General features: G+C 41.0%; 1 protein-coding gene across 5 annotated transcripts in view; it reads left to right on the forward strand.

Annotated features, from left to right (window-relative positions):
* The window catches only part of ATP2A3 (ATPase sarcoplasmic/endoplasmic reticulum Ca2+ transporting 3), a 153,295-nt gene that overhangs the window by 52,109 nt on the left and 80,534 nt on the right, over positions 1-20,652 (forward strand). For all 5 annotated transcript variants that reach the window (XR_014024653.1, XR_014024654.1, XM_081314138.1 and 2 more), the window contains exon 2: positions 19,859-19,876. Coding sequence is in view for 3 of the 5 variants with exons in the window: in XM_081314138.1 (XP_081170264.1) it covers positions 19,859-19,876 (18 nt within the window). In the remaining 2 variants the exon portion in view is untranslated. The remainder of the gene's footprint in view (positions 1-19,858; positions 19,877-20,652) is intronic.

Genomic DNA, 20,652 nt, shown 5'->3' on the forward strand with positions numbered 1-20,652 from the left:
GAGGAACGGAGACCTGCCGAGGTTTGGGGAGGTTTGGGGAGGCGCCCAAACCTCCCCAAAGGTCGGCAGGAGGAACGGAGACCTGCCGAGGTTTGGGGACGTTTGGGGAGGCGCCCAAACCTCCCCAAAGGTCGGCAGGAGGAACGGAGACCTGCCGAGGTTTGGGGAGGTTTGGGGAGGCGCCCAAACCTCCCCAAAGGTCGGCAGGAGGAACGGAGACCTGCCGAGGTTTGGGGACGTTTGGGGAGGCGCCCAAACCTCCCCAAAGGTCGGCAGGAGGAACGGAGACCTGGGGAGGTTTGGGGAGGCGCCCAAACCTCCCCAAAGGTCGGCAGGAGGAACGGAGACCTGCCGAGGTTTGGGGAGGCGCCCAAACCTCCCCAAACGTCGGCAGGTCTGCGCGGAGGAACGGAGACCTGCCGAGGTTTGGGGAGGCGCCCAAACCTCCCCAAACGTCGGCAAGTCTCCGTTCCTCCGCGCCCTGCCTGCCTGCTTCTTTCCGCTGCGGAAAGAAGCAGGCAGGCAAGGCGCGGAGTTTGGGGAGGTGCGCGCGCACCTCCCCAAACCTCCCCAAACTTCGGCAGGTCTCGGACGGCGGTGGCTTGGGAGAGGTGCGGGCGATCCCGGAAGCACCAAAGCCTCGGCCGCGCACAAGTCCTCGGTAAGTTTTTTTGTTGACTGGAGTATAAGCCGAAGTGGAATTTTTCAGCCCAAAAAGTGGGCTGAAAAATTCGGCTTATACTCAAGTATATACGGTAATTAAAACTGTAGTTGACAAGAATCAGGTCTTGGGCTTTTGTAGGCTTAAGCCCTTCCAAAGGAATCCTTCAAATTCCCATCCCTTTAAAAGAGGGATGTTCTTTTAAACTGTTCACTCCATTATTGAATGTAACCTGGTAAAGATAGCTTTGACAAATAGGTAACATTTTCCTTTATTTTATTTATCCCAGCTTTATTTATGCTGTGATTTCACATAAGAATCAATAAGTGATTTCTCAAACTCCAGCTCTTCAACACCATTTAGAGCCGTGGTGGTGCAGTGGTTAGAATGCAGTACTGCAGGCTAATTCACTGCTCACTCCAGGAGTTCGATCTTGACTGGCTCAGTTCTTGACTAAGCCTTCCATCCTTCTGCAGTCAGTAAAATGAGCACTCAAATTGTTGGGGGCAAGATGCTGACTCTGTAAACCGCTTAGCAAGGGCTGTAAAGCACTATGAAGCGGTATATAAATTCTAAGTGCTATTGCTGTTTATTAAGTGGTTAGATTTTGGATGCAAAAACCCAATTGACCACTAGTTGGCAGCTATGAGAAGCAAATTCTCTTTACTTTCACCTAGTGGCTGATGGGCTGATTGAATGTTGATCAAATAATTTGGGAAAATAATGTATTTTCCAAAATGGAACTGGACTTGAGAGTATCCCACCGCTGAACACATCTTTTACACAAACTGAAACTCCAAGAATATTTATATGGTAACTGCATTGACTGGCAAACAACTACTATCTTGTTCTTAAGAGAGAAACAAACTCTTTGATACCATCTAGTGGTTGGTAGATGGAGAGGTCAACAGTCCTTTGGAAAGATTTACAAATGGGTAGATGGAGTGCTCAAACCTTTCAAGAGCTATCTTAGCACAAATGTTCTGTATGATAATTGGTGGCAGCTTTTCTTCAGATTTCAGCCAGAAAAAATAACTGGTTGTTGTCCTTACAGTGTCACACATGTATTCTAGGTGCTCATTAAGGGCTTGCTGGGAGGACACTGTAATTTATGCTGGCAAGGTTTCCTTTTGGTTTCAGGTTGGGAAGGAAGCACAACAAAATTGCTGTGTGGCTGAGTTGCTTACTTACCCATCGGTACACCAAAGGAAATTATTTTTGTCTCTTCTGAATTTCACACATGTCCACCTACCTGGCTGTCTTTTACAGAGATCTGAACAACTCTTCTGATCTTTTCTTCAACTGTTGCATCTCTCATCATCATTTAGAAAGGTGTAAATTCTTGTGCCATGTGCTTTTCTTCTCTAACTTACATGCTGTAATGGAATGTGGGAAAGGCCTTGGAGAGAGAGAGAAGGCAAATTGCACTTTCAGACTTGCAAGATTCTGTCAGTGTAGCATTATAATAAAGTAGAATTAGCTCACCTGGTTGTGATTCCTGTCAGGTTAACCCTGTGAGGCCAACATTAATCTTGGAACTCTGAAAGTACAATTTGCCCTCCTGTCTCTTTTACTCTGCCTCCTAACAACTTAGGGAGGGCCTCTTCTGAGCTTCTTGTCGGTCCAAAGTCCAGCTTTGGGTTGTGTTGTTTCTTCTGACCATTTCCTTGACAGCTTCTCTTTGCCCAGTCTCCCAAGGCCTTTCCCACATGTCCTTACACATGCACACACTCAAACAACACACATTAGGATTGCTCACATAAAAACCGCTGTGCAGCAGAGAGGACATTTAATCAGGTTAGCTCAAACTCTACCAGCTGTATTTGCAAAACATGCTAAACTTGGTTAGTATTAACACTAACATTGGATACATTTTTGAGGGCTAGCATTTGTATAAATCTTAGTTTATGATGCACTATAGCGTACAAATCCAGACAATGGATTAATTCACCAATGAGGTTTAGGCTGGCAGTGGTAGTCTAGCAGGCAGCATTTAGGTCAAGAAAAGCAAAGAGATCAGGATAGTTAAAGTGGTGCATTACAAATAAATATACCTTCTGTATATTTGGTGGAGCAGTGGGCTAATGCCTCCTTAAGTAACACCAGCTGCCTGCAATTAGTGCAGGTTCGCATCCCACCAGGCTCAAGGTTGACTCAGCCTTCCATCCTTCCGAGGTAGGTAAAATGAGGACCCAGATTGTTGGGGGCAATAAGCTGACTTTGTAAAAATGCCGCTTGGGGTTTGTGTGAAAGCCCTAATAAGCAGGCATATACATAGAATGAAGGCTACTGCTAAGCTTGTAAGGCGCCCTGAGTCTTCGGAGAAGGGTGGGATATAAATGGAATTAAAATAAAATAAAATAAAATAAATATTTATTTTTTTATTTTTATTTATTTTAATTTTATTTTAATTTATTTTAATTTTAATATAGATAGTCCTGCTCAACTTACAACCACAGTGGAGCCCAACATGTCTATTGCTAAGTGAGATATTTGTTAAGTGATTTTTTGCCCAATTTTATGACCTTTCATGTCACAGTTGTTATGTGAATCGCTGCAGTGGTTAAGTTAGTAACACGAATCTGGCTTCTCCACTGACTTTGCTTGTCAGAATTCCATAAAAGGTGATTACATGACCCTGGGACTCTGCAACGGTCATAAATATGTGTCAGTTGCCAAGCATCTGAATTTTAATCCTGTGACCTTGGGATGCTGCAACAGTTTAAGTGTGAAAAACAATCATAAGTTCCTTTTTATGGTGCTGGAATTGGGTATGTCTAGTTTAAGGAAGAGAAGGGTGAGGGGTGACATGATAGCAGTCTTCCAATATCTCAGGGGCTGCCACAAAGAAGAGGGAGTCAAGCTATTCTCCAAAGCACCTGAAGGCAGGACAAGAAGCAACGGATGGAAACTAGTCAAGGAGAAAAGCAACCTAGAACTAAGGAGAAACTTCCTGACAGTTAGAACAATGAACCAGTGGAACAACCTGCCTCCAGAAGTGGTGAATGCTCCAACACTGGAAGTTTTTAAGAAGAGACTGGACAACCATTTGTCTGAACTGGTATAGGGTTTCCTGCCTGAGCAGGGGGTTGGACTAGATGACCTCCAATGTATAAATGTATGTATTTATACAGCTATGTATAAATGAATATAGACCTTCATGCAGAAAATCTAAAGCAAACTCCGCATTAATGCAGAAATGGAAGAGAGTGGTTTTAACAATCGACACTTTAGAAAGTGATACACATTTTTAAAAACCCTCCTTTTTTTCCAACCAAATTCTTCAACTCCGAGTGCCCACCTTTAAAATTAAAAATTCAGAGTATAAGTTCTTTAATGAGTTGAGCTCTTCCAAAAAGCTTTAACAATTTCCCATGGAAAGATGCATTTTAGTCTTCTTGATGTTAAATGCATACAGAGATCTTGGCCATGATGAGTTAGTTAGTTGTTGATGGTGGCCTGTACCATAACCATGGCAACAGTATAATTTGTTGGCTTGTCGTGACTGAAGAGAAATATTTGATGGTTTGAAACTTTTTTTAAAAAAAAAATCAATGCATCCTCCAAGTAGAAAATTTCTGATATTTCAATGACAGCAGCAGCACAAAGGTTCAATTGCAGCTGTTAGGATCCAATCCCAGGCCTTTCATATATACCGGCCCAGGTACTTGGATGTCTCTAGAAGCACCTCCCGTGGTGTCCCTACCCCCCAAAAGCCAGATGGTGGCTACAACAGGCGGGGTCTTTTCAGTTATGAGTCCCTGCTCTGTCAAAAGAAAGACACTTGGCATCTATATTAATTTTTCTTTCACCATCAAGCAGTGACATTCCTTCTTGCAGGAACATCCACAGTGGGTTTTTAAAGTTCCGTTTTGATTTTAACCTCTCTACTCAACAGTATAGTCCTGGACTAACAACCATTTATTTAATGACCATTGAAAATTACAACAGCACTGGAAAAAGCACTTAACAACTCCCTGACTTAACAACAGAAATTCTGGTCTCAATTATGGTCATGAGCCGAGAACTACCTGTGCTTAGCAGAAGGGTTTTTTTAACACAATTTTTATTTTTACTTATTTATTAAAAAAATTTCCTGCCCATCTGCCTTATAAGATGATGCTGTGTGGCTTACAGATGGCTTAGAAAGATAAAAAAGTAATTAAAATATTAAAAGTATGCTTTTTTAAAATACAAAATACCCAGAACTAAGAGACAGATGGCAAGGGGTTGTGGTCTTCTTATCCTGTCAACCAACAGGTCTAGGACAACTTGCCACGGCCAACTCGCCATGGGCCAAGTCACCATGGCCAAGTCACCACAGAACAACTCACCCTGGGACAATTTAACATGGATAACTCAAGAGAGGGACAAGTGAATTGCAGTGGGCCTTCTCTTGCTTTAGGTTTGAACCTTCTCAAGTTAGAAGTTCTCAAAGTTGGGATGAGCTGCAATTCTACTTGTCCCTCTCTTCAGATATAATGATGATGATGATGATGATGATGATGGAAGGTACCTTGGAGGTCATCTAGTCCAACCCCCTGCTCAGGCAGGAAACCCTGTACTATTTCAGACAAATGGTTGTCCACTCCTTCTTAAAAACTTCCAGTGTTGGAGCATTCACAGCTTCTGGAGGCAGGTTGTTCCACTGATTAATTGTTTTAACTGTCAGGAAATTTCTCCTTAGTTCTAGGTTGCTTCTCTCCTTGACTAGTTTCCATCCATTGCTTCTTGTCCTGCCTTCAGGTGCTTTGGAGAATAGCTTGACTCCCTCTTCTTTGTGGCAGCCCCTGAGATATTGGAACACTGCTATCACGTCCCCCCTCATCCTTCTCTTCATTATACTAGATATACCCTATTCCATGTTACATTGTCCCACAGTGAGCTGTCCCGCAGTGAGTTGGCCATGGCGAATTGTCCCATTCCATCAACCAACTCCAGCAGTGAGCGCCCTCTCAGGCCCCTAAGCCAACTGGCAAAATCAAGTTATCCCTCTTGAAGGCCAAAAGGGTGGGAACAATTCTCACCTCTTCAAAGAATCCTTGAAATCTGGTTTAAAAATTGTGATTCTTACCATATTGGGTGTGAATTCTAAGAGTTACAGTCCTAGGATTCATAATGGCGCGAGACTGAGGGAGGTAGCTGTACCGTAACATTACTACTTTGCTGATCTTAGGTGAGGGTGACTGATGCATGAATGGAAAAGCATGATTTACTTAAGAAGGCAAAACCTATAAAGAGTAAAGCAGAATGGAAAAAAAGAAAGAAGAGTAAAACCAAAACAATGGCTTGGAGACAAATTGCAAACCTACTGCCAAAATCTAGATAAAATGTTAATTTTTTAACTTGGTGATAAAAGAATGTCAATGAGAGGAGACAGCCACATCTCTTGGATTATTTTGCCGTTTTACACGCTGGGGACGAAAACAGCTAAAATTGCTCTCTTCCTGGAAAAACAAGTACTCGGAGCAAGACTTCCAAGGATGTTTTTACATGGACAGGTTTCTGTCCCCAAATTACAAGGAAGTGTAAACAACAATGGAGCTATGTTTCTGATAATAATTAGTTCATATTTCAGCTCTCTTGTTCACATCCTTGTTGGGTGAAAAACATTATGGTTTTAAGATGCATTTGTTAAGTTTTAAAATAATAGTTCACCCTCACAATGGAATCAGTGGGTGGAAATTTTAGGGAAAGCAGATTTCAGATAACAGTAGAAAAAATACTTCCTGGTTAACTTTAGAACAGTCTGCTTAGGAAGATGAGGCTATTTAAGTAGCTTCATCTTTCAGGGAAAGTATGGGTTCTCCCCCCCCCCCATTTATCTGTATATGTGGGTGTATCTCCTCCTGAGACTTTTAATTAAAAAAGTATATATTGGTAAAGAAAGAGGCTTTAAGTCCCCTTCTGTGCTATAAGGTAAAGGTAAAGGTTCCCCCGCACATGTGTGCTAGTCATTTCCAACTCTAGGGGCTGGTGCTCATCTCTGTTTCAAAGCCGAAGAGCCAGCACTTGTCCGAGAATGTCTCCGTGGTCATGTGGCCGGCATGACTAGACGCCAAAGGCGCACGGAGCACTGTTACCTTCCCACTGTAGTGTTCCCTATTTTTCTATTTGCATTTTTACGTGCTATCGAACTGCTAGGTTGGCAGAAGCTGGGACTAGTAACAGGAGCTCACTCTGTTACGCGGCATTCGACCCGCCAAACTGCCGACCTTCTGATCAACAAGCTCAGCGTCCTAACCCAGTGAGCCACCTGTAGTGGGGAACATCCAGCCTCAACTCCAGTAGACCCTACCACAATTAAAGCAGAGCTGGCTGTTGATGCTGGACACATAGATTCATACAATCACAGGGCTAGAAGGGACCTTGGAAGTCTTCTAGTCCAATCCCCCTGCCCAAGGCAGAAGATATTATTTCTTCTTGGACAAATGGCTGTCCAGTCTTTTCTTGAAAACTTCCAGCGATGGAGCATTTATACATTGGAGCATTTATACATTGGCACCCACAACTCCGGGAAGCAGGAACTTATAAAATATGCCCTCCAGAATAGTTTAAAGAGTTTGTATAGTTTAAATCCCTAAAAGTTCAGGTTTGGATCCTTAAAAACCTCTGAAAATGAGAGCAGTGGGGTACACATGCACATATAGGGTGTGGTACAGTGGGCCTTGCTGACTCCCATGAAGGTGTTGTCTAAATTCTCTACCCACAGTCCTACTTCTAGAAACTTCTGTAAAAATCCAGTTTGGTGGATTCATTAAGAGTTCAAGTCTTTATTATGTTTGTCAAGCTCCAAGAACAAGAAGGAAGTGGAAAATCACAAAAGGAGGCAAGCGCTGTTCCTTCTGGAGATACTGATCTCATCTACCTGTTCTTTCAGCCAAGCTCTTCTGCAACACCCCACACTTAGAACTAAGTCCTAGCTCAAATTACAGTTCCTAAACATATAGAACATACACATCTAGTTCTACCGGTCTCATTTGCACTCTGATTCTCTGATCTCCAACCCAGATTTTTACAGATTGGGGTTTCTTTTCTGAATTGTCTTCCAGTCAGCCCTGAATAAAAGCTTCGATGGGAACAAAAGCAAAAGGTATAAGCAACATAGGTCTCTTTTTAAAAGCCCTGCCATGAAAAGAAAGCTCCCAGTCCCACTCTATTTTGATGGACTTCAAATGTCCAGATTGTTCATAAAGATGGTCAAAGATGGAGTCTATGAAATCCCACTCAAAATTTCTGTTCTGGCTAACGTAGAGTAAAAGCGCTTTTTTTCAGTGCAATTGATCAGTGTGTTGCAACTCCATGTATTATTTGTTGTTGTTGTTCAGTTACTAAGTCATGTCCAATTCTTTGTGACCCCATAGACTACAGCACTCCAGGACCCTCTGCCCTTCATGTCTCCCAGAGTTTGCACAAATTCATTTTCATTGCATTGATTGCACTATCCACCATCTCATCCTCTGCCATCCCCTTCTTCTTTCGTCTTCAATCTTTCCAACATCAGGGTCTTTTCCAGTGAGTCCTCTCTTATCATTAGGTGGCCAAAGTTTTTGAGCTTCTGTCCTTCCAAAGAACAAGCAGGGTTTCCTTTTGGATTGATTCATTTGATCTCCTTGCATCCAAGGGACCCTCAAGAGTCTTCTCCAACACCACAGTTCAAATTGTGTTGAACGCATATTATAGTACCATCTAATCTACATTTATCACAAGGATACTGTGAGAAACTTTGTCATGTGCCTTTCAGAGAGTGAGGCATTCCCTTGGCCAATCTGATCACTCTATCATAAAAAAAGAGATAAGGGTAGATCCAATCTGGGTCGGCCACTGGGTCCAGAGGTTTACTCTTCAGATTGGATCTTGCAGCATTATCCTGGGACACACATGTTCGCCTTCATTCGTGAGAGATAAGGCTAGTCTCATTTGACTGGTCGTGAAAACCCTTCATGGCTCTTGGTAATGATAGCAATAGCATTTAGACTTATATACCACTCCTTGGTGCTCTACAGCCCTCTCCACGTGGTTTTACAGAGTCAGCATATTGTCCCCAAAAATCTGGCTCCTCATTTTTACCAACCTCAGAAGAATGGAAGGCTGAGTCGACCTCGAGCCGGTCAGGATCGAACTCCTGGCAGTGGGAAGAATCAGCCTGCAACCCGCCCCCCAACTACAAAAAATAGCATTTTTTCCCAAGTACCTGCAGACTGATTGTGTCTGAAATGGTTTAGCCCCTTACCCAATATACCCGTATATGTTGTTAAACTAAGTGATGTCTACTTTCCCAAGTCTCGTCTCTACCCCTTTTTGAGAATGGGGCTAGAGAGTTGCTTGATTCTAATCATCCAGCACTTCATTTGTTCAATTCCAGCACTGAATTCCATTTGTCATCTTTGTGTAAAAACCTCAAGGATTGTTCACCTTTCTTCTCCATTGCCGGAGCAGCTCATCTTTTCCCCCTTTAAAAAAGACACGGCTACGAAAATCAAACCGGGAGAAAGGAAGAGTGCCATCAGGCTCATCCTGAGGGAAATTGGGAAGGAGGAACTGAAGGAAAAGTTGGCAATAAGTAATTTTGCATTAAGTTGTCAACTATGGTTGTGAAATGACAACCCTCCCTCTTTTTCACACACACACGGAGAAATACATGCACCACACGAACACATAGACACACACACACAAACATACAAACATTTTTTTAGCATGTATAAGATGTGGTTTCTCTCATCAGTGTGTGGGCTGAAATGTAGCTGGTTAAAATAACAGTTTATTTTTTGAAAATGTCTTGGCGAGAAGCAGTGTCCCCAAAATGATATTGTCAGGGAGGGCTGTTCTTTGTCTTGCTTGCATCTGACAACTGCAGTTCTTCCTGTTCCATAAATTTCATTTCAGAGAGAGAGAGAGAGAGAGAGAGAGGCATCCGCCTGGTAGAAAGATAGAAATTAATGTCTCTCCTGCTTTCTTTTCTTTTTTTCTTTTTTTTCTTTTCTTTTCTTTTCTTTTCTTTTCTTTTCTTTTCTTTTCTTTTCTTTTCTTTTCTTTTCTTTTCTTCATCCCTTTTGCCCAACCTGTTTCCCTTCCTTCTCCCTTCATTTGGGATGGCAATTTGCTTTCTACTCATCTTGGAAGAATGTACAGGTAGTCCTCAATTTACAACGGTTCATTTAGTGACTGTTCAAAGTTATGGTGGCAGTGAAAAAATTGACTTGTGACCATTTTTTTCACACTTAAGACCGTTGCAGCATTCCCATGATCACATGATCAAAATTCAGATGCTTGGCAACTGGCATGTATTTATGATGGTTACAGTGTCCCAAGGTCATGTGACCATCTTTTGCAACCATCTGACAAGCAAAGTCAGTGGGGAAGCCAGATTCACTTAACTAATTTAACAGCTGCAGTGATTTACTTAACAAATGTGGCAAGAAAAGCCATACAATGGGAGAAAACTCAGTTAACAAATTTCTCACTTAGCAACATATATTCTGGGCCCAATTGTGGTTCTATGTCAAGGAATACCTGTGCAATGTTCATATAGGGCCATATATCTCTTTTTATGGAGCACCAACTTGCTCAGTGAACTAGCTAAAATTGGAAATTCCCATATGGCAGTTTTGAAGGCTATAGCTGTAATCATAGCTCCTTTGGACTGTTGATGTTTGCCAATGATGTGGCTAGTGCACATTCTGGACTCAACAGATGCATGCAAAAAAGGTCTTGCATTCTGGCAAACAGAGGAAAAAATAATGGGTGCTTGCCAAAGACAAGCCAAGATGACAAGCACTTGTCTTGACAATTCCTAGAGTTGAGCTGGACTTGATGGCACATGATTAATTCTTATCTCATAGATCCCAGGATCATTTTTTTATCTCCAAGAACACCTTTTAGCCCCACTTGCTCTTAGGAAGTTAAAATAGTGAATGGATAAAGCTCAGGATTTTAATAAGAAGGTAAAAAAAGGCAAAGATAAGTAGGGGTGGTAGAAACATCCTAGTTTGTACAGGAGGAGCTGAAAAATAGCCCCACTGGGCAGTCCCATCAGGGTAGTCATTTTGTGAGAACACCCACAACAGTGTCACCTGAGGAGCAGAGTGCCTAACAGTCACAAAAGGGGAATCTTCCACACTTCCAATATATATCGAGTCGCTCTTGATGAACAAGATGGGTGGCATGTAAGAAGGCTAGTAACGAAAGTGCAAAACCAGAATTCTTCTCTGAAACAAATTCTATGAGTTGACTGTTTCACACTGCATGAAAACAGTATCTTCACACAGAAAGAAATACTGTAGGCAGGTGACATGAGCTTTGGGGAAAACATTATGAGTTGAGCAACTGGTACAATTCACACAGGGGCAAATTTGTTGTTTTAGGACTGCTTCCCTCCAACCTGGAGTATTGGACTCCTAGTCCCATAGTCCCCAGCCAGCAACAACTGTCATTGCTGCAGTGCCATCTCCTTCTTCAGTTTTTCCCACCAGCCATCTGCAGCCTGCTTTTTCCCCACTCTAAAAGAGCAAGGATCTTGCCACATTCTTTCAGTAAATCAACAGAGATGAGTGCTAACATCCAACTGTTTTCCTGGGATGTAGCTTCCATTTGTGACTACTTAGATATGTGGTGAGACATTTCCAAAATGAATTAAGCTGGTTTTGAATCTATCTTCAGTTTTTGTCTCCAAAAAGGGCTCTTGGTCTTTTTTTCAATTTGCAGCTGCAGTTGAAAAAAAAGCAGCTTTATTAGTTTTCTTATTCTTATTTACTTCCTCTTCCATTTCCTGAATTTTTCTGGGAATATAAACCTTATTGTCTTATTTTTCCGTTGTAACCAAGTTTCTTACGTGTCTACACTGAGGGAATCTTGCTTGGTGTATGCTCAAGGAACTGAAATATTTGTAGGTTTCAACTATAGCTCTGTACTCAAGACCGTTATCTGTATTTTTAACAAAAGAGAATGTCTGTAGCTCAGGGTTGATCTGTGCAGTTCTTGGTGCTCTCTGAACTTGGTTATCTGTTTGCAGATGTTTTATTACCCAAGTAGATAACTTTATCAGTGCAAGAGAGTGTGGGGTTTCCTGCCTGTTGATATGCTTGCTCTGCCAGATTTGGTGGCAGTAATTCCTCCTTGATGGTTTCTTGATTATTGTTTTCTGCCTGATTGTTTGTCTAGTATTGATCCCTGCTTCTCTGAGCATTAGCTGCTGGAAGAGATGTGTTCTAGTCTTCGTGTCTCCTTCTCAGTGCTTTTTTTGTAAAAGAAAAAGGTGCCGGAACTCACACATGTCATACAACCCGCCTTGCCTACCCTACAAGGTTCCATCCAAAAAAGGTGCCGGAACTCCATTCTGAGCGTTCTATGAGAAAAAAAGCCCTGCTCCTTCTTAAGTTTTTAATTAATTAATTAATTAATTTTATTTGTATACCACCCTTCTCCCGAAGGACTCAGGGCGGTGAACAGGGCAATACATGTTAAAAAACAGAATACAAAAATTAAAAAAAGATTAAACAAGTGCCCAGAACTCTTAGATAGATTAAAACGCATTTAAAAGTAATAAAAACCCAACCCCCTCCCATCAGGCCAGGCCAGCTTGTTCAAAAAGATACGTCTTTAGATCGCCCCGGAAGGAGCGAAGGTCAGGCGCCATCCGGAGCTCAACCGAAAGATGGTTCCATAAATCCGGCGCGCCCACAGAGAACGCCCTCCCCCTGGGGGCCACCAGTCGGCATTCTTTGACCGGAGGCACCCTGAGGAGACCCTCTCTGTGGGAGCGTATTGGGCGGAGGGAAGTTGATGCCGGCCGCAGGTGCTCCCCAAGGTATTCCAGACCCATGCCATGTAGGGCTTTGTAGGTCAATACCAGCACCTTGAACCTCACCCGGAAGAGGCTTTTGTTTGTTTGTCTCTTTTAAATGGAATGCACCTGGTTGGGTAATGAAATATCGGCAAGCAAACAACTTAAAGAGCACCAAGAATGCCACAGTACTTATTTCTGTACTTTGTGTCTCTTAAATCATACAGCATTGGAAGAGAAAACCCACCCAAAGTTCTGTTTGATTGATAACACAGGATTGAAGACATCATTACATATTGACGCTACACTGCGTTGCTTTTGAAGCTCTTTTTTCCTGATTCAAAGAAATATTCATGGGTTCTTGGCAGCTGCTGGGAAAAGGATTTGCTCCTCCTGCTAATTTTCAGCACCAGAGATCTTTGTCCTTCAATGCAAAATCTATGGGGCAAAACCAATTATGAGTCTGCATATTAAAAAAAAGGAAAGGATTAGGCATTCAATTTCTATTCACCAGTTCCATGTACAATGGTACACTTTTGTCAGATTACTGAATTAACACATTTTTCTTGATTCATATAGTAATATTATCAACTCAAAAAATGGGTTGAATTTTCCCAACAGAATAAGCCACAATAAACTAATCGATATTTAGAAGTTTCAGAAATGTAGCTGCTAGGTTTTTGACCCTCCTGGTTAGCTGTATGATGTGAATACAGGTGTTATTTTTCCCCCCTGAAAAGTTTGTTTTTGAAATACTGCATCAAATGGTTCCACAACCTAAGGAAGTTCTGAGCTGAGCATTATAGTTTCCATTCCAAAAAGCAACTTTCACTGATATTAAATATTCAAGTCCCTATGACTGCAAAGATCAGTCTGGAGATATCTGTGTACTGGTGCTGTTGAGTCAACAAAATGTCCTGTGGGCAAGCCGCAGTTCCTGTTCTTATAGATTACTTCCTTATGCTTATAGATTAGTTCTATAGACAAATGTTTTTAATATTCACTATTCATACTGTAGGTAATTGTTCTGTTTGATTTACTAAGAGCGAGTTTTGAAGGATCAACATCCCTGCCCATATTTATCAACTTCTCTGTCACCTGCCTGCTGTATGTTGTTTGTAAGGGATGCCAGTGTGAGGTTTCCCTTTGCAAAAGGATGTTTGAATTGGCAATAGCTGAAATGTCAGTGCTAGTCAAATAACAGATGTACTTGGACGTCAAGTTTCCCTGGTGATCTTTTTTTTCCAGATTAATCTCCGACAGACTTGACCTATGCACAGCTCTGGCAGATTTTTACCATATTCATTCAAAGTTAAAATAACATTTATTGAATTCTGATCCAAAATTTTTTAATGAAAAATTTGCGTATTTCCAATTGATTAAGCAATGTTGGTTTAATTTGGAAAGCATTGACCTTTTCCTGGGTTCATTTATCATGCTAAGCAAACAAAGTGAGTTCACTGTGGTTTGTAAGCCATGTTTATGGTAGTTGAGCCCAAATTAGAGCCTGCCAAAACTGCATGCAAGCCTGCATACACACACACACAAAATTGTAACTGACAACATAACAAAAGAGGAAATGTAATAAATACATAACTGGAAATTTATTGCCTCATTCACTAATTTTGGGAATGGAGCCTCCCCTCAATATAACATCTGTAAACCTAGTAGGGTTCTTAGTCAATAAAAAATTGAGGACTTCTACTTTATAGCTAAGCACATAATCCAACAAAATAGTCAAACACACAAGCCCCTTACAAACTTCCATGCAACATCACAATGCAAGTACAAAAGAGGCAGAATTTGCATTGCAACACAACAAAGCATGCTTTGTCTTCCCTTGTATGCCCCCATCCACAAAGGCCCAGGAACCAAGTCACTACAGGTAATCCTCAAGGTATGACTACAATTGGGGCCAGAGTTTCCAGGCAGTTGTTAAGGAAGACACACCTGACTTTATACCCTTTTTTGCCATGGTTCACAATGAGTGAATCATATTGTCGTTAAATGAATTGGTTGCTAAATGAATGGTTGCAAGTCGAGGACAAGTTGGTTCTCTCCTTGATTAGTTTCCATCCATTGCTTCTTGTCTTGCCTTCTGGTGCTTTGAAAAATAGTTTACCCCCCCCCCTTCTTTGTGGCAGCCCCTCAAATATTGGAACACTGCCATCATGTCACGCTAGCCCTTCTTTTCACTAAACTAAACCTACCCAATTTCTGCAACTTTCTTCATATGTTTTAGCCACCAGTTCCTTATTGTTCTTCTCTGCACTCTTTCTAGAGTCTCAAGATCTTTTTTATATGGTAGCGACCAAAACTGGATGCAATATTTCAAGTGAGGTTTTACCAAGGCATTATAAAGTGATATTAACACTTCAAGTGAGCTTGATTCTATCTAAACATGGCTTTTCTGGTAATTAAAGAGCCTATGAAATCAAGCTTATTTTTTTTCCCCAACTCATCAGTTTCCAAGAGACTACAGCATTGCAACCTAAACTGTTTGAAATTGATTTTCTTAATAAGAAGTATTTAAATTGTGACTGAGATCCTCTTCCTCCTGCTTGTGAATGGGCGGAAAAGGCCTTTGCTGATGTGACATATACAGTTAAAGACATGTGATCCCAGAGATATAAACGGTGTTTTTTTGTCTGTTGGGGATTTCCTACCCTGAGCCCTACCACTTATGCAGTCTTATACGTTCTATTTATTTTGCTCGCATTTCAGCCTCACCCTAGGAGCACTTAGGACAGCTGCCAACAATAACATCACAGTTCAGTTGATTATGTGCCATCAAGTCATTTTTGACTCCTAGCAACCACACAGATACAGTTTCTCCATGACGATCTATCCTTAACCTTCCATGGGCTGTTAGGCTCTTGAACGGGAAATAATTTTATAATTTTATGTGTGACTGACTTGCGAGGCCGGTGTGTTGTGCAATTAGTTTACATGGTGTAAGAAGATGGAGGGTTTGTTCTCACTGTGAGTTGTGGGGGGGACACGGAGGGAGGCTCAGCCAATCTCAATGTATACATGGTTGTACTTTGACAATAAAGGTTCATTCATTCAATGGTGTACTAAGTGTCACTGTAACTGAACCCACCCGCTTTGCTGGCTGGAGAAATAATAATAATAATAATAATAATAATAATAATAATAATAATAATAATAATAATAATAATAATAATGATGATAATAATGGTGATGATGATGATGATGTAGGAAGGGATCTTGGAGGTCATCTAGTCGAACCCCCTGGTCAGGCAGGAAACCCTATACCATTTCAGACAAATGGCTGTCCAATCTCTTCTTAAAGACTTCTAGTGTTGGAGCATTCACAGCTTCTGGAGGCAGGTTGTTCCACTGGTTAGTTGTTCTAACTGTCAGGAAGTTTCTCCTTAGTTCTAGGTTGCTTCTCTCCTTGATTAGTTTTCATCCATTGCTTCTTGTCCTGCCTTCAGGTGCTTTGGAGAATAGCTTGACTCCCTCTTCTTTGTGGCAACCCCTGAGATATTAGAACACTGCTATCATGTCATCCCTCATCCTTTTCTTCATTAAACTAGACATACCCAAATCCAGCAACCGTTCCTTATATGTTTTAGCCTCCAGTCTCCTAATCATCTTTGTTGCTCTTCTCTGTACTCTTTCTAGAGTCTCAACATCTTTTTTACATCGTGGTGACCAAAACTGGATGCAGTATTCCAAGTGCGGCCTTACCAAGGCATTGTAAAGTGGTATTAGTACTTCACATGATCTTGATTCTATCCCTCTGTTAATGCAGCCCAGCACTGTGTTGGCTTTTTTGGCAGCTGCAGCACACTGCTGGCTCATATTTAAGTGATTTCTGGGAGTTGAAGTCCAAACGTCTTAAAGTTGCTAAGGTTGAGAAGAACTGCCCTAGACTAACACTGCTGTCCCCTTAAAATGCTTCCCTATTCTGCAAGTCTTGTTGTCTGATGCTTTCCTAATCCAAGCCTTTCTCTCTTGTTTCTCCTTATGGACGATATCTGAGTTTCCATCCCTCCGTTGCCTGTATTCCCTCAGTTTTAAACTCCTGTATAGAAGGAATACCAATTGAGGCAGTCGAGCTGCACTAGAGAGAGCTCAATTTTCTGGCTCTGTGTGAGTGAGGTAGATATTTCTCCTGTGGTTGAAAGTTTTTATTCCTTCTAACCTCTGCTGGTTTTTTTGTTTTTTGTTTTGCCAGCAAGAGAAAATTAATATTTCAGTAGAAGTGAGAATCTGTTTGTTTCTCTCTTGCACAAATCAGGCTTGTCCAGTGAGATTGAAGCTTGCCTGTCCTAACACTTTGGGAGCAAAATGGACATCCTCCCCATCATCATCTCACACCTATCCCAAAGGTGCTTTTCCAAAAGGCAACTGGACTTCCTTGGTTTTTTCCTTGAAAATGTTTTGCTTCTCATCCAAGAGGCTGCTTCAGTTCTAACTGAATGTGGGGAATGGAAGAATTTATATTCTTTGCAGTCATCTGGTCATTAGCACTCTGAGGGTCAGTCATTAGCTCTCTACTTTCAAGAAAGTTCAGCTGCCCTTTGGAAAACACCTTTGGAACAACCATGACTTGGATGAATATCAGACTTCTCACATCTATGTGACTAGAGAGAATGGGGGTGGTGGTGTCTCTTCCAATGCGAATGAAAAGTAAAGACTAGGCAAAGGACTCTAGTTCTGAGCTTGCCTAAAAGGGTCCTTACTGAGTAACCTAACTTAGAGCTACAGAGTCAGTACCTGCCAAGTGTCCCATGGGTTATCAGCCGTGGTGCTCTCACTTCCTCTGCAGAAAACCAAATTGCTCCCTAACTGCAGTGAAATGCTTTATTCTGTAGTTTCTCTGCAGTTGTGAGTCACTTGGGGGCCTGCTATGAGTAGTGAATTCATTTACTGAATGTTAATCAAAGTGTGTGTGTGTGTGTGTGTGTGTGTGTGTGTGTGTAGGGGGTGTTCACGTGTATGTGAATGTTTTAAATGTGCAAATGAGCAGATTTGTAGAACCCAGAGTTTTTAATTCCTCCCCCCTCCGTTGAAATTATATTTTTTCAACGATCTGCATGAAATATTTACTGTCACCTAAGAGGCACATGAGAGTGGGTGAATCTGATGAGTATCATCCCATAATGCTTTTGAGCATTCTTATCTATTCTCTTCTGTTTCTGTAGCAATCTAAAGGTTTTCTTGGAAAAAAAGCTCAAAACACTGTATTTAAAATGTCAATTCCCCTCTCCCTTCCCCCCAAATGTCATATTTAAGATTTTGTGTTTTATCTCAGATAAAACTCATGCATAATTATGATGTATTTAAATCACTAAGACTTGTGTTGTTGGCATGGTATTTTAGTTAACAGTGGGAGACCAGGACAGATAAGAGGGTTCTAGGTTCAAACTGCACCTCAGCCATCAAACTCACTGGCTAAATTTAGATGTGTGTGGATTCATCCATTGTGCTAAGACATGATATGGTGTTGTTTAATTTTAGCTCAGTATGATGTGTCTATCCAACTGTTACAGCATGTAACATGTGGCGTGTATACATATGTTTACTTCTCTTCTGTCACATTCTCATCATACTCTAAATAATAATAATACTAAGCATGTAATCCAATGTGTATGGCTTAGGGTTCAATGAAACCCCCCAGTTTATGACTTAACAAATAATATTTCTTTAAAAAAACTAGGTTAAGTCACTAATTCATAAGGCTACTATGAGGATTAAAAAATGGGAGAAGAAATATTTTGTAGGCCATCATTGTTCTGTCTGTTCATTCATTCATTCATTCATTCATTCATTTCAATTTCTTAACCATCCAACTCGATCAAATTCTCTGGGCAGTTTACAATTCCAAAACAATAAAAAGCATTTACAGTAAAAGCAATAACATAGGACAGATACTTACAAAAAGCCAGCTTGATTGGGACAAGTAGATCCCTGACACCCTTACCTGTCCAAAATGATATGGAAAATTCCTACAAGGGTAGAAGGATGTTGAAATTTGAAATACCGGTAACTAAAAACACAATGCTTTCAAAACGATCCTATTATATTTCAAGACAGCCAGATGTAATCTTTGCTCTTGCCAATAAACACAAAACTATAGAATGAAGGCTTTCATTAGTTTATTTATGAATTCTCTTATGGTTTTCAAGAAGGGGAAAATAAGCTTGAGAAAATCCAGTTGAAAAGTTGTCCATGTCACAGTTATTTCAACTCTGTTTGCAGTTGTTGGATTAGATGGGTTAGATTAGAATTATAAAGTTTTGATAATCTTTTGTAACATTTTCGGTAGATGCCAAAAAGAAGAAGGGCTTAGGGATTATAGTAACCACTCATGTGGGATGATTTATTGATCCAAACCTGCTTGTAATTCACTTGATGGGAAACAGAAAAATTCTTTCTGGCCTCCAACCAGCTTCTTATCATACATCCAGGGTTCTTGGACATCAAAGATGGCATTTTGAAAAGCGTGTGATCATGACACTTGTTATCCATTCAGTCGTGTCTGACTCTTGCCGACTCTAGGGGCCAGGTCTCTCCAAGTCTTCTCTTCTTGCACTACTTCTTTGAGTTTTTCTAATCTATGCTATGCTGAAAAATTATGCTGAAAAGCCTATGTGGAGGCCAATTTCATAGTATAATTTGTCTTTTATTTGTATGGAATAGTGATGGTACAGCATTGGTTTATGGGCATTGGATGGCATATCATTACAGGTAAACCTTGACTTACAACAGTTTGTTTAGTGACCCTTTAGAGTTACAATGGCACTGAAAAATGTGACATGACTGTTTTTCACAGTTATGACCTTTGCAGCAGCCCCATGATCATCAAAATTCAGATGCTTGGCAACTGTTTCATATTGCTGTGTCCCATGTGATCACCTTTTGAGACCTTCTGACAAGCAAAGGCAATGGGAAAGTCAGATTCACTTAACAACCGGGTTACTATCAACTATAGTGGTTCACTTAACAACTGTGGCAAGAAAGGTTGTAAAATGGGGCCAAAGGCACTTAAGAAATGTCTCACTTAACAGTAGAAATTTGGGGCTTAATTGTGATCATGTCAGGGACTACGTGTACACGTTTTGAAATTGTCAGATCCATTTGTCAGTATCTGGTGACACTAGAGTGAATTGGGCGAATTTATTTATTTGTTTGTTTGTTTATTTATTAAATTTGTTTGCTGCTCATCTCACTCCAAGGCAGCTCTGGGGAATAGGGGAAAAATTGGGTTGTTTTTTTTCTCAATTTTAGCACTTGCAAAATCGTTGATTATTGGGAGAAGAAAAAGTGGAGCTTCTGAAAGACTAGGTAAAGTCCATATCTCTGCAAATCAACAATGTTTTATTCTTTTTCCCTCCTTCCCATTGGCTGCGCTTTGTGGATCCCCCACTGGAAACCTGTAGAACTTCCAGCTGAAGAAGGTAAGTTTGATTCCTATTAGCGATCATTTGATTATCTCTTTATTTATTTAACTTCTATGTCTCCCCCCCCCCTTGCTGAAGCAACTCTAGGTGGCTTACAGTCACATCATATTTTAATAAGAAGGGGAGGACCCATGGACTATGTGGGAGACAAAGAAGAGAAAGTTGAGTTCAAATCACAGGTCATCCATGAAGTTCTTTGGACTGATCTTGGGATCACTGTTCTCTTTTAAATAATCTACCGTACTTTGCAAGTATGTTGTAGGTATATTGCTTTTGGGCCACTCATGGGATGAAGAAAGTGATAATATTTAAGATACCCACTGGTGTGATCTAGATGGGAAATGCTTCATGTAATCAGTCCAAGAGGTTGATCATGTTTACCTTGATGGGTCCTTGGTGCTCTCTGAGCTTGGTTGTTTTCTTGCATACGTTTCATTACCCAAACTAGGTAACATCATCAGTAGACTGGTGATGTTACTTAGTTTGGATAATGAAACGTCTGCAAGAAAACAACCAAGCTCAGAGAGCATCAAGAACTCCTCATTTCAACCCTGAGCTACAAATATTCTCCTTTATCAGTATTATGTTTATCATGAATTATATCTTTATATGGCGCGCATGTTTACCATAGAATTCCAGTAGTTCTTGCACTTATGTGCCCAAGTTGTGACAAAAGGGTCTACTATAGTCTGGACACTGTGTGTCCAAATGTCCCATTCTTTGTATTCCTCCATTGTATTCTCTACTTTAAAAAACTAGACAACTAGTATTAG

This window comes from Vipera berus (assembly GCF_964194415.1).
Source record: "Vipera berus genome assembly, chromosome: 1".
Taxonomy (NCBI): domain Eukaryota; kingdom Metazoa; phylum Chordata; class Lepidosauria; order Squamata; family Viperidae; genus Vipera; species Vipera berus.